General features: G+C 47.6%; 1 protein-coding gene across 9 annotated transcripts in view; it reads right to left on the bottom strand.

Annotated features, from left to right (window-relative positions):
* Bco1 (beta-carotene oxygenase 1) overlaps positions 1-12,104 on the bottom strand; it is a 34,331-nt gene extending 22,227 nt beyond the window's left edge. For 4 of the 9 annotated variants that reach the window (XR_015450567.1, XR_015450543.1, XM_021256671.2 and 1 more), the window contains exons 1-3: positions 11,161-11,544; positions 9,898-10,026; positions 326-455 (exon numbers count right to left, since the gene is read on the bottom strand). Coding sequence is in view for 7 of the 9 variants with exons in the window: in XM_021256671.2 (XP_021112330.1) it covers positions 326-455; positions 9,898-10,026; positions 11,161-11,347 (446 nt within the window). In the remaining 2 variants the exon portion in view is untranslated. The other 5 variants (XM_087209402.1, XM_004842798.4, XM_087209491.1 and 2 more) reach the window with 5 other exon arrangements.
* Positions 12,105-17,911: the final 5,807 nt, after the last annotated feature.

The following is a 17,911-nucleotide window of genomic DNA, read 5'->3' on the forward strand; positions in this document are numbered from 1 at the left end:
GAAAAGCCTGTACATTTTCATTCCATGCACGATCGAGTATATCTCTAGACTGAAGGGAATGTGCATTTGTAATCTTGACAGATAATTATTCCAAACTACTCTTCCACCCACTGCATGGCAGAGTATCTAATAATTTGTAGAATGCTCTTTGCCCCTCTCACTATCCGTGATCAAGAATTACTCAGAGTCTGGTCAAAGGCCAGCCACATGGAGTTTTTACCCATCCTAAAGAGAACTGTCAAAGGCACAAAGGCTGGTCGTTTTGACCATCAAGGATATAAAATATAAAGCATGAGATGCAGTCAGATTCAGAATGGGTAGTTACTTGGAGAAGATGTTTTTGCAGGGGTCTGGATAGGCCATTGTCCCAAACTCTGACACCACAATCCTGTTTGCCTCGACATTGGCGTTGTAAGTGTCGCTTTTCAGGTATTTGCTCCTGTAATAGACCTCACCTGAAAGAGAACAGCAGGTTAGTCTCAGGCTGGTCCCTTTACAGAGCTTTAAAACTGATGTCTGCCATTCTGGGGGCCTTTCCTGAGGGAGGATAGTTCCCCGGGATAGGCTCTTTAATGCAAGTGCCTGATACAACCAGCATTTGGTGTATGCTTTCACACACCCACGTCTTCTCACGTGAGACTCACCAATAGAGTAAGGAAAGTATGCTTGCCTTAGCTCCATTTCTACACGAGGGAACACTCAGTTGCCTTGTCCAGCATTGTCCAGACATTGGTCATCCCTCTCTTCATGTTGGTATGCCTTGCCCATGTTGGCATCCCTCCTGCCATCTTTGTTCATATCCCTCTCTCCATGTTAGTAACCCTCCAGGGAAGGCACAGGCTTGGAGGATGGGTCCACATGGCTGTATTTTCCCCACAGCCCCGTTCAGTGTGAGGAGTCCTGCCCTCAGAACGCTGTGTCAACAATGTCAGCCTCCTAGAGTAACTTTGCTATCTAGTAGTACAGCTAGGGGACCACCCAAGCCCAGTCCTGTGTACCAGTAGAGGGTCAGAACTGTTTAATGTCTAATTCATCTAGCTGCTGTTTAATGTCTAATTCATCATCAATCATTGGATAAAGCAGAGATTCTTGGCCAGGCCATGGAGACCAGGCTCAGAGTACACCAGATGGTTCTAGACCAGTGGTGGTGAACCTTTTAGAGCTGTAAATGATACAAACAGTCTGCTGCAGCACACGTGCCATAGGTTCCCCATCACTGTTCTAGACTGTATGAGTTTCCTCTGGCTGCTGAAACAAGTGGTCACAAACTGCACAGCTTAAAACCACACACATTTGTGTCTCTGTGCTTTTGGAAGATGCAGTGAAGTGGTTCCCACAGGGCTAATTCCTTCTGGAGACTCCTGGGGAATCCATTCCTTGCTTTCTCGAGCTCCGGGGGCTCCTGCATTCCTTGGCTTGTGGCTCTATCACTCTGGGATCTGTGTCATCCTCATCTCTCCTCTGTCTGAGACCCACCTTGCTCTTCTGAGGACCCTGTGATCCCTGTAGGCCCACTAGGTGCCCCAGGGATCTCCCTGTCTCCAGATCACACCCAGTCTTCTCTGCCACGTAGTGATACACACCGTGTTCATGGGTCCCTTCTGGGGACAGAAGGGGGGACAGACATGGTCCTCAGCCACAAGCTGCACGAAGCATGCTCCAGGGGCAGCCTGTCTCCTCTGGCCTCACTCACTGGAGGCCACCACACACAAGGCACTGGCTTTGGTGCTCCGGGCCCTGCTTAGGTGGGCACTTGGCCTGCAAGGCTGAATTCTTTTCACTTGAAATGTAAACTCAGGCCGAGCTTTCCTAGAAACATCCAGCACGGAGCACAGAGCCCCTGGGGCCACAGGGAACTGTGTCTCTGGACTGGCTCCAGGCTGACACTGGACTGTGAGCTGGAGGTTAAAGAAGAAGCCACCCCATTCGTTCACTTCCTCCCAGCACCAATTAGCCACATTCCTTCCGAAGGACACAGGAAACAGACTGCTCCTGCCTGGCGTCTGCAACAGGGTCAAGTGTGACATCTTGCCGGGCAGAGGGGATACACACACACATGTGCGTGCACACACACACACACACACACACATGCGTGCACAAACATGCACACATGCTTCCTAGCCTGCGATTCCTGATGGAGCAACTTTCCCTCTTAGTAGAAAATGAATATCACTGTGAAGGCTGACCTGGAATCGCTCATCTCTACACTGCTTTAAAACACACTTTACTGGGCCAGGGATTTAGCTCAGTGGTTCCACTGCCTGCCTCACAAGTGCAAGGTCCTGAGTTCGATCCCCAGTACAAAAAAAAAAAGAAATTTTAGACTTAGAAGAACACCCTATGTCACACAGCTTTCCTCCTCCACTCTGCCTCCTTTGTCCAATCTTTCCTTATTATTATTATTGTTGTTGTTGTTGAGAGGGTCGCACTATGTCGTCCAGGCTGGCCTTGAACTCACCATGTAGTCCAGCCTGAGCAATTTACTGATTCTGACTGGAGGGGAAAAAAATAAGTGTGAAAGTCCTAGTTTCAATCTCGAGTCCTGCAATAAAAATCAGTCAATAAATACAGAATAAATAAGTAAGTTTGAGACAGTCTCCCTAAATTGCCCAAGCTGGCCTTGAATTTAAAACTCTCCTGCCTCAGCCTCCCACTAACTGGGATTATAGGCCTATGGCACCACACCTAGCTACCTGGGCACTTAATGAGCATTACAGAAGGCTGTGCCCTAGCCCACAGCATTCCTGATGATCTTGGTCGTGGGGGCCTACGCAGTGGGACTGGAGGTCACTGTGGAGGATGCTTATGCCTCATGGGAACTGTGATACCTTTGAGGTCGTGAGTCACTCCGGCCCTGGGAGACCCTGAATCTCTGGATTTGCAGCTGTAATGAGCATCCTGGGGGTTTTGAGGGAGGGAGAAATACTGACTCTGGGTTATCTGCAAACCCTGATGGCCCCTGATTCCCTGTGCATTTCCTCTCCTGCACTAGGCAGAGCGGAATTTAACACTTTTGGTTTATATTTCCACTGCTAGACAATGGGGAGCTGCTGAGTGTTCTAGAGGAGCAGTGATGTCAGGCTGTGCCGTGTCAACACTAGCAACCTGGCAGTGCCGAGAGGACTGCACTGGAGAAATGGGGAGAGGCCGGTGGGAGAGGGAGCCAGGCAGAACTGCACAATGATTAGGACTTGGGATTTTGACTGGGGATGGCACTGAGTTTAAAACATCTTAGCAGAGCCCACGCCAGCCAGGCACATCCGCGGATGCCGCAGAGGGGTCCCCCGTCGCAGGGAACCCACTCCATCCAGCCCATGCCCTGGGCAGCGATCCACTTAGCCGCGTGGGTGCCTGCAGGACCCCCCCCCCGGGCACACACACACACACACACACACACACACACACAAACACACTCCGCTCCTCTGGCCTCTTGGCTGTACAGCCACCTGGTTCCACACTACAAAGACACAGGGGACACTGGACCACCAGACCACAGTACTGGGTAAGTTGGAGGCATCATCACCTCCCAGTGGAACCTGGACTATCTTCAGGGGAAGGGCAGCTGGAACCTGCAGTACAGCCCCGCAGAGTTCAACCCTACAGGAAGACAGGGAGCTCAACTTGGGACTTGCAGCCAGAAATCTGCCTGAATCTCACGGGTCTGCGACTGGCTTGCTGGGACTCATTGACTTATATCTGCACGCGGCTGCCCACGTTGTCTACTGTGACAGCAGAGACATACCCTGAAGGAGGCCCTTCATTTTCATTTTTATTTTTTATTTCCAAAATTAGTACTATTGGTTTGGTTTTTTTCTCCTCTTCTCTTTAATTTTTTTCCCACTCTTTGCAAATTTTTGTTTTTCTCTCCTTTTTTTCTTTCTTTTCTCTTTCCTTTCTCTCTCTCTCTTACACTCACTCTCTTCCTGTCCCACATTGTTCATCTTGCTTTTTGTTCCTGTTCTGGCCCTCATTCAAGTTTCTTCTATATTTTTCTATTATTCTCTTTTTCCTTCGCTCACCTGTGTCCTCTGGCCTCACTGCTAACCTTCCCCTATCCTTCTACCTACCTATCCCTCCCTCCCCAACTCCTTCTAACTCCCCATCCTGAAGGGTAAAGTTGCTATATTGAAGAGTTTATTCATTATATGTTGGGTTGGTCCTCTATTTTGATTTAATTCACACAGTTAAAGGTGATAGATTAATAACTACCACAAAATGTCATTTTCTAAGATGTACTTCATGCTATGGTGTTGCTGATTGTATCACTTGGGCTAAGGTGTTGTGATTGCTCTAGTCAGTGGTCCTTCCTGGTATAATGAAAATGAGACAGCCTCAGAGTCATTAGAGACTCAAAACCTAAAGACCAGCTATATCTGGAAGACACCTCTGAGAACCAATCATTCCATAAGGGTTCTAATTACAAGCAACAAAGATACTTACAATAAGAAATTTTGAAGTATCAACCCAGGAGTTAAACCAAGGACAGTACCAAAAACAAAAATGAGAAGACATTTAAGCAAGGCACAGACTCAGACTTCCACCCCACCAAGGGTAAACCCTGGGGGAAATGAGGTGGAAAAGTCTGATAATCAACGACCTGGACACCCTGAACTGATAGCACAGGAAGTAACAAAACAGATGAATGAGGCCCTAGAAAAATTCAAAGCAGAAATAATCTCCTAGATATCTACAGAGATGGTGAGCAGAGTGAAAGACATGATTAGAGGCTCTAGAACAGAAACAGATAAAAAATAGATGAGAGGGGCCGGGGATTTAGCTCAGTGGTTTCACTGCCTGCTGTGCAAGCACAAGGACCTGAGTTCGATCCCTGTTACCAAAAAAAAAAAAAAAAAAGATGAGCTCAGAAACATGCTGAAGCCATGAATACCCAGCATAAGAAAGAAATGGAAATCATGAAACAGATTCAAACAGATATTCAGGAGATTAAAAACTCCATTGATAGTATCCACAGCAGATTAAGGGAATCTGAAGATAGAATATCAGATATAGAAGACAGCATTGCAGTGAAGGACCATGAAAACAGAGATTTCTTAAAAATAGTAAGGGACCACGAGAAATCAATCCAGCAGCTACTAGATGATGCAAAGAAGAATAACATAAGACTGACAGGAGTCCATGAAAAAACAGGAGAAAGTACAATGGACATAAAAAAAAACCTGTTCACAGAACTAATAGTGGAAAACTTCCCAGACAGAGGTAGAGAATTGAACATGCAGATAATATATGCAGGCATATAGAACTCCAACTAGCCATGATAAAAAAAATTAACATCTAGACATACAATAGTCAAGATCCCAGAAACCCAACAGAAGAACAAAATCCTACAGGCAGTTAGAGAAAAGAAACAAGTCACCTACAAAGGAAAGCCCATCAGAATCACAGCAGACTTCTCAACACAAACCCTCAAGTCAAGGAGAGCCTGGAGTAAAGTATTTCAAGCCCTAAAAGAAAATAACTTCCAACCTAGACTGTTGTATCCTGCAAAATTATCTTCAAAATTGATGGGGAAATCAGATACTTCCACGACAAAGAACACCTGAGAAATTTCATGATACCAAACCAGCACTTCGAGCAATTCTAAACAATATCCTAGAAAAAAGCAATGAATGTCACAACTCCATGAGGCCCAACAGAGGGAAGCCACCAGGAAAGGTAAGAAACTAAAGGGAAATGGGGAAAAATAAATAAAAGAGCCAACAAAAGTAAAACATCATGACAAAGATGAATCAATATCTCTCAATTATAACTATCAATGTTAATGGCCTCAATTCACCAATCAAAAGAAATAGAATGGATTAAGAAGCAAAATCCAGCAATATGCTGTATACAAGAAACACACCTAACTCAAAAAGAAATCCATAGACTGAAAGTAAAAGGTTGGAAAACAGTTCTTCATGGCACAGGAACCAAGAAAAAAGCAGGGATAGCAATCTTATTTGCAGATAAAGTTGATTTCAAGCCAAAACTTATTAAGAGAGACAAAGATGGTCACTACATCCTTGTGAAGGGAACAATCCAAGAGGAAGAGATAACAATTATAAATATACATGCACCAAACATGAATGACCCCAGCTATACAAAACAAATATTAATGGACCTGAAAAACCAAATAAACACTAACACAATTGTAGTGGGAGACCTCAATACCCCACTATCACAAACAGACAGATCATCTAGACAAAAAATTAACAATGAAATTCTAGAACTGAACCAAGCTATTGAACAAATGGACTTAACAGATGTTTACAGAGTGTTCCACCCCACAAAATCAGAATACACATTCTTTTCAGCTGCACACGGGTCATTCTCCAGAATAGACCACATGCTAGCTCATAGGACATATCTAAGTAAATGTAAAAGAATTGAAGACACCCCCTGTATGTTATCAGACCATAGTACAATAAAATTGGAGATCAATAACATAAGAAACTGCAAAACCCCCACAAACACATGGAAACTGAATAACACCCTCCTGAACAACCAATGGTTCATAGAGGAAATTGAAGAAAAGAGAAAGAAATAAAAGAAATAAAAATAGGAAAGGAAAAAAACTGTCATTATTGGCCTATGATATGATACTTTGCATAGAAGACCCAAAAAACTCTGGCAAAAGACTTCTAGACTTAATTGACAGATTCAGTAGAGTAGCTGGATACAAGGTCAACACTCAAAAAACAACAGCCTTCTTATACACAAATAACAGACTCACTGAGAGAGAAATTAGGGAAACAATTCCTTTTACAATAGCATCCAAAGAAATGAAATATCTAGGAATCAATCTAACAAAGGAAGCAAAAGACCTCTACACTGAAAACTATAGCACTCTGAAAAAAGAGATTGAAGAGGATATAAGAAAATGGAAAGACATCCCTTGCTCCTGGGTAGGAAAAACCAGTATAGTGAAAATGGCCATATTTCCAAAACTACTATATAGATTCAATGCAATGCCAATTGAGATTCCAACAATATACTTCACAGAACTAGAGAAAACAATCCAAACATCATTTGGAACCAGAAGAGACCTAGAATAGCAAAAGCAACTCTAAGCAACAGAGACATGGCAGGAGGTATCACAATCCCCAACTTGAAACCATACTACAAAGCTACTGTGATAAAAACAGCATGGTACTGGCAAAAGAAGCAACCTGAGGATCCGTGGAATAAATTAGAAGATGCAGAAGCAACTTCAGACATACTCAGCCACCTCATTTTTGACAAAGGACCCAACCACCCTCATTGGAGGAAAGATAGCCTATTTAATAAATGGTGTTGGAAAAACTGGATTTCAACCTGCCAGAGATTAAAACTAGACCCATACCTATCACCATGCACTAAACTAAGATCAAAGTGGGTTAAAGATCTAAATATTAAAACAGAAACACTAAACTTGCTGGAAGATAAGTTAGGTAGAACTCTTTTTTTTTTTTTTTTTTTGGTACCGGGGATCAAACTTGGGTCCTTGTGCTTGCGCAGCAGGCAGCGAAACCACTGAGCTAAATCCCTGGCCCAGGTAGAACTCTTGAAGACATTGGCATAGGAAAAGACTATGAACAAAACCTCAGTAGCATGGGAACTAGCACAAAGAATCAACAACTGGGATCTCATCTTATTAAAAAGCTTCTGCACTGCAAAAGAAACCACCAACAGAGCTAAGAGACAACCTACAATGTGGGAAAAAAATTTTAGCAGCTGTTCCTCAGACAAAGGACTACTATCTAGAATATATAAAAAACTGAAAATAATCAGACCCCCCAAATTTAAAGACCCAATTCAAAAATGGGCATCTGAAATGAACAGACATTTCTCAGACAAAGAAGTAAAAGCAGCAAATAAACATATGAAAAATGTTCAACATCACTGGTCATTCAAGAGATGCAGATGAAAACAACACTGAGATTCCACCTCACCCCAGAAAGAATGGCTGCTGTCAAAAAATCAACCAATAACAAATGCTGGCGGGGGTATGGGGAGAAAGGAACCCTTCTCCACTGCTGGTGGGACTGTAGAATGGTGCAACCATTGTGGAAATCAGTATGGAGATACCTCAAAGAACTAGGGCTAGAGGTCCCATTTGACGCAGCTATTCCCCTGCTGGCTATCTTCCCAAAAGACTTAAAAGAATCATACCACAGCGATATATGTGCTCCCATGTTCATAGCAACACAGTTTGTGATAGCTAAAGCTTGGAAGCAGTCTAAGTGCCCATCAACTGGAAACTGGATAAAGAAGATGTGGTTTTCTATAAAATGGAGTACTACTCAGCCATACAGAATGAGAATCTAGAGACATTTATAGCTAAATGGATGCACGTTGAGGCCATACTCTTAAGTGAAATAAATAGGACACACATGTGTAAATACCGAATAGTTTCTCTAGTGTGAGAAACTGAAAGTGTAAATAAGGATGAAAATGATTAAAATGAATAATTGATAATCTGAAATAGGAAAAGGTCCAAAGGTGCAGGGGTGGTGGGAGGGGAAGGGGAAAGGAAGGGAAAGGAAAAATTATGAGAAAGAAAAAAAAAAAGGAAATGAAGTCTATGTAAATAGGGAAGGGTGGAGGGGGTGAAGGGCGCACAGGGAATGGGGAAAAAATAAGAACCAAGATGCATCGTGTACAGGTACAAGCACCCAATGATAAATGTAATCGTATCGCATACCTAAAATGTACCAATGAAAGAATTTAAGAATAAATAAATAAATTAAAAATTAAATAAAACACCCTAGCACTGTGCATTTGGGCAAGTACTTGGCCTCTCTCGGCCTTGACCCCTCATCTGTACACAGTGGTGCCTTTTTCCAGAGGGTTGACCTGTGGCTGGGGAGGTAGCACCCAGTAAACTGTAGCAAATACTGAAGGGTGCAGTTGGGAAGCTATGGCCCTTTCCACCAACCAGTGCTCAGGGAGCCCCCTGTGCTGCAGCCTGGCAGCCGACATTGCTCTGTAGGGAAGCCGTGCACCCCCAGACGCGGGGGCGGGGGGTGGGGGGAGAGCGGAAGGGCGGGGGGCAGGGTATAATTCTCCCCTTTCCCGTTTTTCCTGACAATTCAGGTTATGAAGAAGACCGATCTGTCAGGATACCTTTTACAATGCACGTGAATTGGAACAGCTGCTGGGACTCTAGAAACGCTCGCTTCCGGTCTTGTTCTGATGCACGTCTGAGTCAAAGCCTGTACGGCCCACGTGCTCTTGCCTGCCTTATTAAGAATGCTTGATACTTTGCAAGATAACCGGGAAAGGGCACCTGGCCGCTATCCCAGAGAAGCTCGAGTTGGTGGAGGGCTGAATGCTGCCCTCCATCCCCAAGATGTCCGAGTCCTAATCCCAGGAATCCGGAAATCTGTTACCTGACGTAGCGGAGGGATTTGGTAGACGTGGTTAATTAAAAATTTTGAGATGAGGGTTATCTTGTAATCCTTGTAAGAGGAAAGCAGGAAGCCAGGCACAGTGGAACATGTCTGTCATCCCAGCACTCGGGAAGCGGAGGCAGGAGGATCGCCATGAGTTAGAGGCCAGCCTGCCTGGGCTACTTAGTGAGTTCAAGGCCAGCCTGGACTGCATAGTGAGACTTTGTCTCAAAAAGAAAAAAAAAAGAGGCAGGCAGGGAAGTCAGAGTCACAGAGTTGTGACATTGGAGAGAAGGGAAAACAGGAAGCAGAGAGAGACAGACTGAGACTGCAGGGCTGCAGAATCCCTTGCTGTTGGTTTTGAAGGCAGAGATGGAGCCACAAGCCACAAGTGGCGGGAAGGCGAGGGCGTGGCTTCTCCTCCAGCGCCCCTGGGAGACTTCCGCCCGGCCCTCCTCGAGGCCCAGCGCAGACTTCCGGCCTCCGGATCAGGAAGGGATCAGCGTGTGCGCCGTCAGAGAGCACTCACCGTCCCTGATGGTGAAGCTGTGTAGCAGGGCCAGGCCATCGAACCAGTGGTTGTATCTGCTGTCACCCACCGTGTGCATCCCAGGCCCATTGCGAAGCAGGGTCCCCTGGAGCCAGGGAGGAATCCTGCCTGGCAGAAGAAAGAATGTTTAGATGCTGTTTTCCACGTCCCAACCAAACAGCTCGAAGGAGTGGCCCCAGGAGGGAACTGAGGCGAGAGAGCCCCGACTCTCCTCGTGGCATCTCTTCATGTGTTCCAGCCACTTCTAGAAAGGGCATGACTGTCAGGCACTGTGGCGCACACCTGTGATCCCAGCTACTCAGGAGGCTGAGGCAGGAGGGTCACAAGTTCAAGGCCAGCCTGGACACCTTAGTGAGACCTTGTCTCAAAAGTTTAAAAGGGGGTACAGAACCTCCACAGGGAGGAGAGCAGGAAGGCGTACCAGCTCCTGGGGCGCCAGCTGGGAATAAGCCTCACACAGACATAAGAAAGAGCATTCTAGAACTGTCCAGTATGGCTGCCACCAGCCCCATGGGGCAATGGAGTAGTCAAGGTGGCTGGCCTGAGTTACAGAGTCCTGACAGGATGCAACACACTGGATTTCAAAGACTCTGAATGAAAAAAAGAAAAACGTCATTCACAATGTGTTATAGTAACTTCATGTTGTCTTAAATGACACTATTAAAATTTATCAAAAATAAAAATTAAAAAGTTTATTTTGAGTATTTCTTTTTACCTTTTGAATGTGTCTACTAGAAAATTTAGAGGTACCTATGTGGCCTGCTATGGGCAGAAAGCACTGTTCTAAAATGGTCTGTAGCCAGGTATGGTGACTCACACCTGTCATCCCAGAACTCTGGAGGCTGAGGCAGGAGGATCACACGTTAAAGACCAGTCTGGGTGACTCAGTGAGACCCAGTCTCAAAAAACCTGCTGGGAATGTTGCTCAGTGTGAAGGCCCCAGTACAGTACTGCGAGGAAAGAAAAGAAAGGAAAAGACTAGTGCTTATGAGACAGAAATACAGCTTATTTCCTTATATATCCTAATTTATACTCCCAGATTTTATAGACCTACTGTACATCTACACACATATATAGAGTTATGGATTGAATCTTATCTTTGTAATCAGGAAAAATAGACATAAAAGGCTTCACTATCGTCCTCTGCTGGTGACAAACATCCCCAACCCACCTAGCTGACCAGCGGCTGACCGGCGGCTGCTTTCAGCCCCGCCAGTACAAGAGGCCCCAGCAACGTGGTACCTGAAAGGGAAGGAGGAGAGAAGGACGCAGAGGAAGGGAACAAACCACAAGGCCAGGCAGATTGGTCTCCTCGGGCTCGGCAGTGACAACACGCCGAGTCACACTGTGGCATGGGGGGAGCACGACAGCCGCTGTTCAGGCACTCTGGGGCGAATTCAGGATGCATCCATTGCAATTCATCAGGCATTGGGCATGCTCAACACTGCTCCTGGAATCCTCAGGATGACTCCCTTTCTCTTCTCAGAAACTACGCCCGGATCAGCACAGACAATGTGTCTGGACTCGGTGTCATTTTACCCTATAGGCTGTTTTCCACATTTCCCGAAAACAATTTACAAAAAAGAAGAAAGATGTCCATCTCAGTGTAAGAAGAGCCAGTCTTTTCTGCAGAACGCTCACCTGTCACTTGGGCCTGCACAGGCTCCAGCTGCTCTTTCTTGTTCCTGCCGAATAGGACGTCCATGGGGCCTGCAGGGCGTGACGGACACTCTCCAGGACTGGCTTGTCTGTCGCTCTGAAGAGCGCCTTGCCCTCCCTCCTTCACATGTCCACCCACTTTCCACCACTCCAGCTGCTGCCTGGCCTTATTTATCTCTATGCTGCTCGGTCAAAGGGCAATTTCCGAAGCACGTGTCCTGGCTAATCTTTAATCCCCTTAGCTACCCTCCATTCTCTCCACTTTCACTTTTGGCTTAACCAAGGAAAGCTCATTTTCAAGCGTTGGAGAGAACTGGGCCTGTCGTGCTTAGTTAGCTGAGAGCTAGAGGTGCTGATAATCAGAGAAACCCTCAGGACGAGGGAAGCAGCCACAAAGTAGGGGAGCTGAGTCACACTGGTGCATTCGGAGTGAGGCTGCCCCACAGATGGAGAAGGTTTTCCTTGGATTTGCTTTTACCAGTGGGCCTTGATTTTCCCTCCTAAAAATCACCTGGAAAGAGCAATTTAGTTCAATATCTTCTTTTTGGAAGAAGGCAACAAAAATGTGTCATGCACCCATTTAAAAAGTAAAGACGGAACCAGACTCTTCTCCAGGAGAATGGTAAAAAGCAACTTCAGTTCAATTTCCTGGCCTGTCCAGAGGGTGAAATGATGACTGTCAATACCAGACAGTCCTGGGGTGCCCCAATATTTGTGTGTCTTGACGTCACACCGGCCGCCCTGAGCACGAGTACTCACGGCAGGGCCACTCAGTCCCAGCTCATGAAGGTGGAATGAGAATGTCTGGCACACACCTGGCCTCAGGAAGGTGACCATGAACTATGCAAGTGAGAACATGACTGTGCTGTTCTTCCTTGTCCCTCTTTATAAGTTCAGAAAAGCGACTGGCTCCATCCTTGAAGCACTTTCCATGAGTCAAGTTCCTGCAGAGCCCTACATGTCCTGGCTCGCTCCCACCTGATGCAACCCTGTGCGTGCATATTCCTAGCACCATGGAGGAGATGAAGGAATCAGAGGACCTAACCAGCTCGCCCAGGAAACACAGCAACTAAGAGGAGGAATTAGGAATTAGGCAGGTGCAGCCCCGGTGCACGATGGGTATTGGCTGGATTTATGCTGAGTGAAGAAATGGGCAGCTACGCCGCTGGGGTTGGGCACCACGAAGGCCTGGCAGGGCTGGTGTGGCATTGTTCATAACACTGGGGACAAGCTGTGTTGTCTAGCTCCCAAGCTCCAGGGACAATCACATGGTGAGACAAAGGCTTATTTATTTTTAAATAATGGTGATAATTAATTGATCATAACAACAGATATCTGAATTAGTCTTCTGAGACTGTCTCTAAATTAAATTTTTTTTAAGTGTGAAGGGAGCTGGAGATGTAGCTCAGTGTGAAGGCCCTGGGTTCAACTCCTCAGTACTGCAATTGTCTGTCAATGAATCAATCAATCAAGGTGTTGGCAGGTTAGGTTTCTCCCGAGGGCTTCCGCTGGGCCCCTTCCCTGGCTGTCCTCTGATGTCTCTCTGCATCCACATTTCCTTTCCTTATGCGGACCAGTCACACTGGATCGGGGCTATCCCAGTGTGCTCGTTCTAACTGAATCTGCCTGTAAAATCTCCCTGTAAAAGACTCCATTTCTAGTCGCCTTCTGGGGTCTGGAGGTTAGAACTTTGACATAAATAATTCCAAGGGACAGAGTCCAGTCCACAATGATGTCCCTTTGAGGGGACGGGGAGAGGACCACAGGCAGCAGCCCTGTATGTCTGGCTCATCCAGTCACCCTAAGCCTGGAGCCCTGGGGCCCTTGGATGCTCGCCGAGGTCATTCCCTGCTGGTGCCCATTTCCACCTTCCTGCTGCTACACTCAGAGATTGTCTTCCTGTCCTTGGGCTGTCATGTTTGGTTAGAGACGATGCCTTCGCTCCAGGCTCTATGTTACGCCGGAGGAAAGTCACTCCATGCCTGAGAAGGTTTTCTGCAGCCCCGTTGGCTGGACTGTGACCACTTGGACCAATCCCAGGCAGCACAGTTGCTGCCCAAATCAGGATTTCACACTGGAGGGAACAGAAAAGTACGGCCTGGATAGGTAACGGGCAGTGTCACTACAGGCCATGCGACAACCGCCCACTTTCAACATCCAACATCATCCATTCATTCAACACGGACCTTCTGAGCACCTACTATGCTGGAGAGCAATTCTGTGCCATCTTAGATCTGACACTCACGGTGTACCAAGTTCTGGGGACACGGAAGTGACAGTGAGACCCACCTCTGCCCTCCTGGGCTCCCAGGATGGTCTTTTTGTCCGGGAGCCCTGGCTGGGTGTTCATTTCCCAAAGGTGCTGGGTCCTGCCTGTGGGGTCCTCGGACGCCTTTATGTGGTGAGTGTGTCCTCCCTCTCTACACAGAGTTCACAGGGAGCCTGTGCATGGCTCTGGCCCTCTATCTTGTGTCTGCACCTCTCTGGGAGGAGCGGGATGCGAACTTGTCCCCCGAAGGAACTGTCCCCTGCCTGTGCTTCCCTGGCTGCTGGAACTACTCTTCACTGGGCACTGTACCCAGTACCCCCCCCAAACCCCAAAACTACATTAAACTTGCAATTATGATACAAGGAGTGATCAAAGTATGTGGTGTTTAAATTTAAAAATTTTATTATAATAAAAGACAAATTGCTGACCATCCCCCAGAATCCTGGCCCTCACTTCAAACATACTTAGCCCATCATTCTCGCCACTTCCTGCAGCAGTTCTGGAAGTGCTCTTTCATGAGTGTCTTTAGGAGATGTGATCAAAAACAGAGTGAATGCTGCTGCTGAGTGCCATCCAGCAGAAAGGCAAGCTCATAAAAACATCACAGTTTGTCCTCATCCACCTTATTCACTGGCTCTGTCACTGTGTGACTTCTAGCTCTTCCTCAAAGTCAAAATGACCATGAAAGGGCCAGGGATTTAGCTCAGTGGTTCTACCACCTGCCTTGAAAGCTAAGGACCCGAGTTCAATCCCTGGTACCAAAAAAAAACAAAAACAAAAACAAAATGACCATGAAAGATCAATGTTTTGAATTGATTCAGGACATTGGGGCATCTAGGACAGTGGAACTACAGGCACTCACAAAAGAGGACTTCCAGAAGTTCTTCTGAAAGTGGTAAGAATGATGGGATAAGTGTGTTCAAAGTGTGGCACACGCCTATAATCCTAGCACTTGGGAGGCTGACGTAGGAGGATCACCATGAATTTGAGGTCAGCCTGGGCTGTACTGTAAGTTCTGGGCCAGCTTGGACTACAGAGCGAGACCCTGTCTCAAAACCAAAAAAACAAGTACGTTAAAGTGAGATGGAGTATTTAGAGGGGATTAATGCCTATGTTTCTTACTCTAATGAAAAATGTTTTATTACCTAGGAGGAAAAACCCACGGATCTTTCAGCAGCCCAGGAAGGCAGGGACCTGGGCCACCTGAGGAGGGGAGCTGCTCACCTGTGGGTAGGAAAGGAAGGCCTCCCAGCGGGCCAGGGCACGGCCGGGCCCAGGAGAGCGAGAAGTACTTGGACAGGCAGAGACAAGGGACCGCCCTTGCAGGAAGAAAGATGGTGTGACATGAGGCACTCCCGGGGGACAGCAGGAGGCCGGCCCCGAGGGATGCAGCCCAGAATGGCCATGGTTACGGCCCACACTGTGCAGGCCTCCTGTGTGAGCTGTGCTCTCCTAAGCCTCTCACACCATAGCCTGAGTCTTCCTCACGTAACCCTGAGCTCTGTGTTTTAGCCCCATTTTGCAGATGAGGAAATCAAGGGACCCAGGCATTAGCTTGCTGCACCCCCTAGAGTGGGCTTCGAAGCAAGGCAGCCTGGCCACCGCTGCTCTTCTCCCCTTCTGTGATGGGGCGGAAAGCAATTCAGGGACCAGATTGTGTAGGGTTTATAAGAAGCACTGTAGGCAGCCAGGTGTGGGGGTGCAAGCCTGTCACCCCGGGACTCTGGGAGGCTGAAGCAGGAGGGTCACAAGTTCAAGCCCAGCCTGGGCAACTTAACAAGAGAAAATTAAAAGGGCTGTAGATGTAGCTCAGTGGAAGGCCCTAGGTTCAATGACCAGTTCTGCCCAAAGAAAGAAAAAAAGAAAGAAAGAAGGAAGGAAAGAAAGAAGGAAGGAGAGAGAGAGAGAGACAGACAGACAGACAGACAGAGAAAAGAAAGACCACAGCCCACGGAGTCCTAATTCAGGAGACAGCATGCAGGGCAGGTGCCATGTGACAGCTGAGCTGTGCTGTCCCACACAGCAGCCACATGCGGTCATTTTAATTAAAATATAAATTAACAGCAGTGAAATTAAGGTCGGTTCCTGGCTCACACTGACCATACTGCGAGGGCTCTGTGGCTACCATGTTGGACAGCACGTGCACCGAACATTTCCAGACACTTCTGTGGACAGTGCCCAGCCAGCCTGAGAGCTGCTAAGATGGCATTTCACACAGCTGAAGGGACAGAGGCGCTGTGACTGGATGCCCAGGGCTCAGGGTCAGAGAGGGTAGAGTGTGAATGAGCCCCACGTTCATTCGCCCTTCTGTCCATCTGCTCCACATGCGTGGCCACCCCCGTCCAGCAGGAGCAGGTCTACATCATGGGCAACAGCCCCGTGGCAACAGAGGAAGCAGCAGGAAGTCCTCCAAGGCGGAGGCGCACAGTGAGGACATTGGACGTCACAGTGGGCGGCCTGTGAGTCAGTGCTTGAGCCAAGACCTGGAGGGGCCCTGGGCGCTGGGCACGAGAAGGTGGGAGGAGGGACCCGCTGATGAGCGTGGCTGGGCAGGGGCTCTGGGCTCTGGAAGGGAGAAGGCTTTGTGTCGGGCTGAGTGGGAAGGTGAGGAGGAGCCAGAAGACAGTGGGAGGGAAAAGGGGAGTTGTCACAGGTGTGGGGAGCAGAGGTTCCTGTTGCTGAGAGGAGAACAGAACAGAGGGAGAAGAGGGAGGTACTGGCCAGAGCCTGGCCTAACAGGCCCTTCCGGGCTGGGGGCCCTCACGGGCTCTCTCCCATGCCACACATTTGTGCAAGTTGGCTGTGCCACCTCAGTAGCCATCCACAGATGGCAGCATGGGATCTGCTGGGTGTGGGAGGCTCAGCTGTAGTACCCCTGTCCCCCCTGGGAGGGTCTGGGACCCCCACCGGAAGCCTTTGCCTTCTTCTGGGAAGAGGAAGAACGTTAACCTTGGGGCTGACAGAGGAAGGGAGGCAGCTGGCACTCAGCGTGTGTGCCTGCTCTGGGCATCTGTGCTGTCTCTGCTCTTCCTACAGAAGCAGCTGTTGTCCCCGACTCATGGAAGAAGTCACTGAGGCTTGGCAAACTCATGCCTTGGGCCAAGGTTGCACCATGTGTGGCAGGGTGGAAGGTTTGACCATGGGATCCTTGGACCTGGGAAATCTGGGCCAGGGATAGGGGAGGTGGCTGCCCTTTTATGATGTCAAGCAATCATGAAGTTAAGAAATAAAGTCTCTGTGTGTGTGAGAGAGAGTGTGTGTATATGCACACACTATAAAAACCCCGATGGCCTTATTTTGCAATTCTGTATCTCTTGTTACAAAGTTAATATTTCCCTTTTGGAGATCATGTTATCATATCTAAATTACTTTGCAATTTTCCAATTAAGTTAGCCTCTAAAATGATGCCTTTAATTAGCCAGCATGATAAGCTGAGCAGATAATGAGGGTATCACAGATAGCGGGGTTCAAGGTAGCAGGCAAAGTCCCCACAGAGTTGGCAGTTGCCCCATCAGGGGACAGCAGCAATGGTGGCCAGACAGCGTCCTCGGGCTCCTGGGGGAAACCGCCACCGAGCAAAGGACTGTGACTGCCACTAACCTGTAAGAGGAGTCCTTGACCTGCTGAGCACTGTGACAGTAGGACAGGAGACCGAAGATTCTGCTCTCAATGGGCTCAAAGTCTAAGGAGGGAGCTGCCCAGGCAAGTCCTAATGAAAGTGCTAGGATTTATAAAACACTATGCCCTGCCCAGGAGGAAGAACTGACCAGGTTGGAGCACAGTGGGCATTCCTGGTACTAAAGGAAATGGCTTCTAGTGCCCGAGACGGGAAACTTCCACTTTCCATCATGTACTTTAGAGTCCAGGTGATGATCCTAGAAAAAAATTCAATTTCAAAAACTACTTTCAGCTTATACCCTGTTTGATAGTCCTGACAGCTCTGCCTCCTAAATAACCGATGAGATGTTCTTCTCTTTCAGCCCATGTCCTTTCAGAGGCAGCGTCTGCACTCATGGGTCACCCTACCTCTGGTCCTGCCCCTCCAGCTTCCCTGCTGCCGGCCAC

This window comes from Heterocephalus glaber, unplaced genomic scaffold (genome assembly GCF_053883595.1).
Source record: "Heterocephalus glaber isolate CG9 unplaced genomic scaffold, H.glaber_assembly_v1.0 deba00000071, whole genome shotgun sequence".
NCBI classification, from domain to species: Eukaryota; Metazoa; Chordata; class Mammalia; order Rodentia; family Bathyergidae; genus Heterocephalus; species Heterocephalus glaber.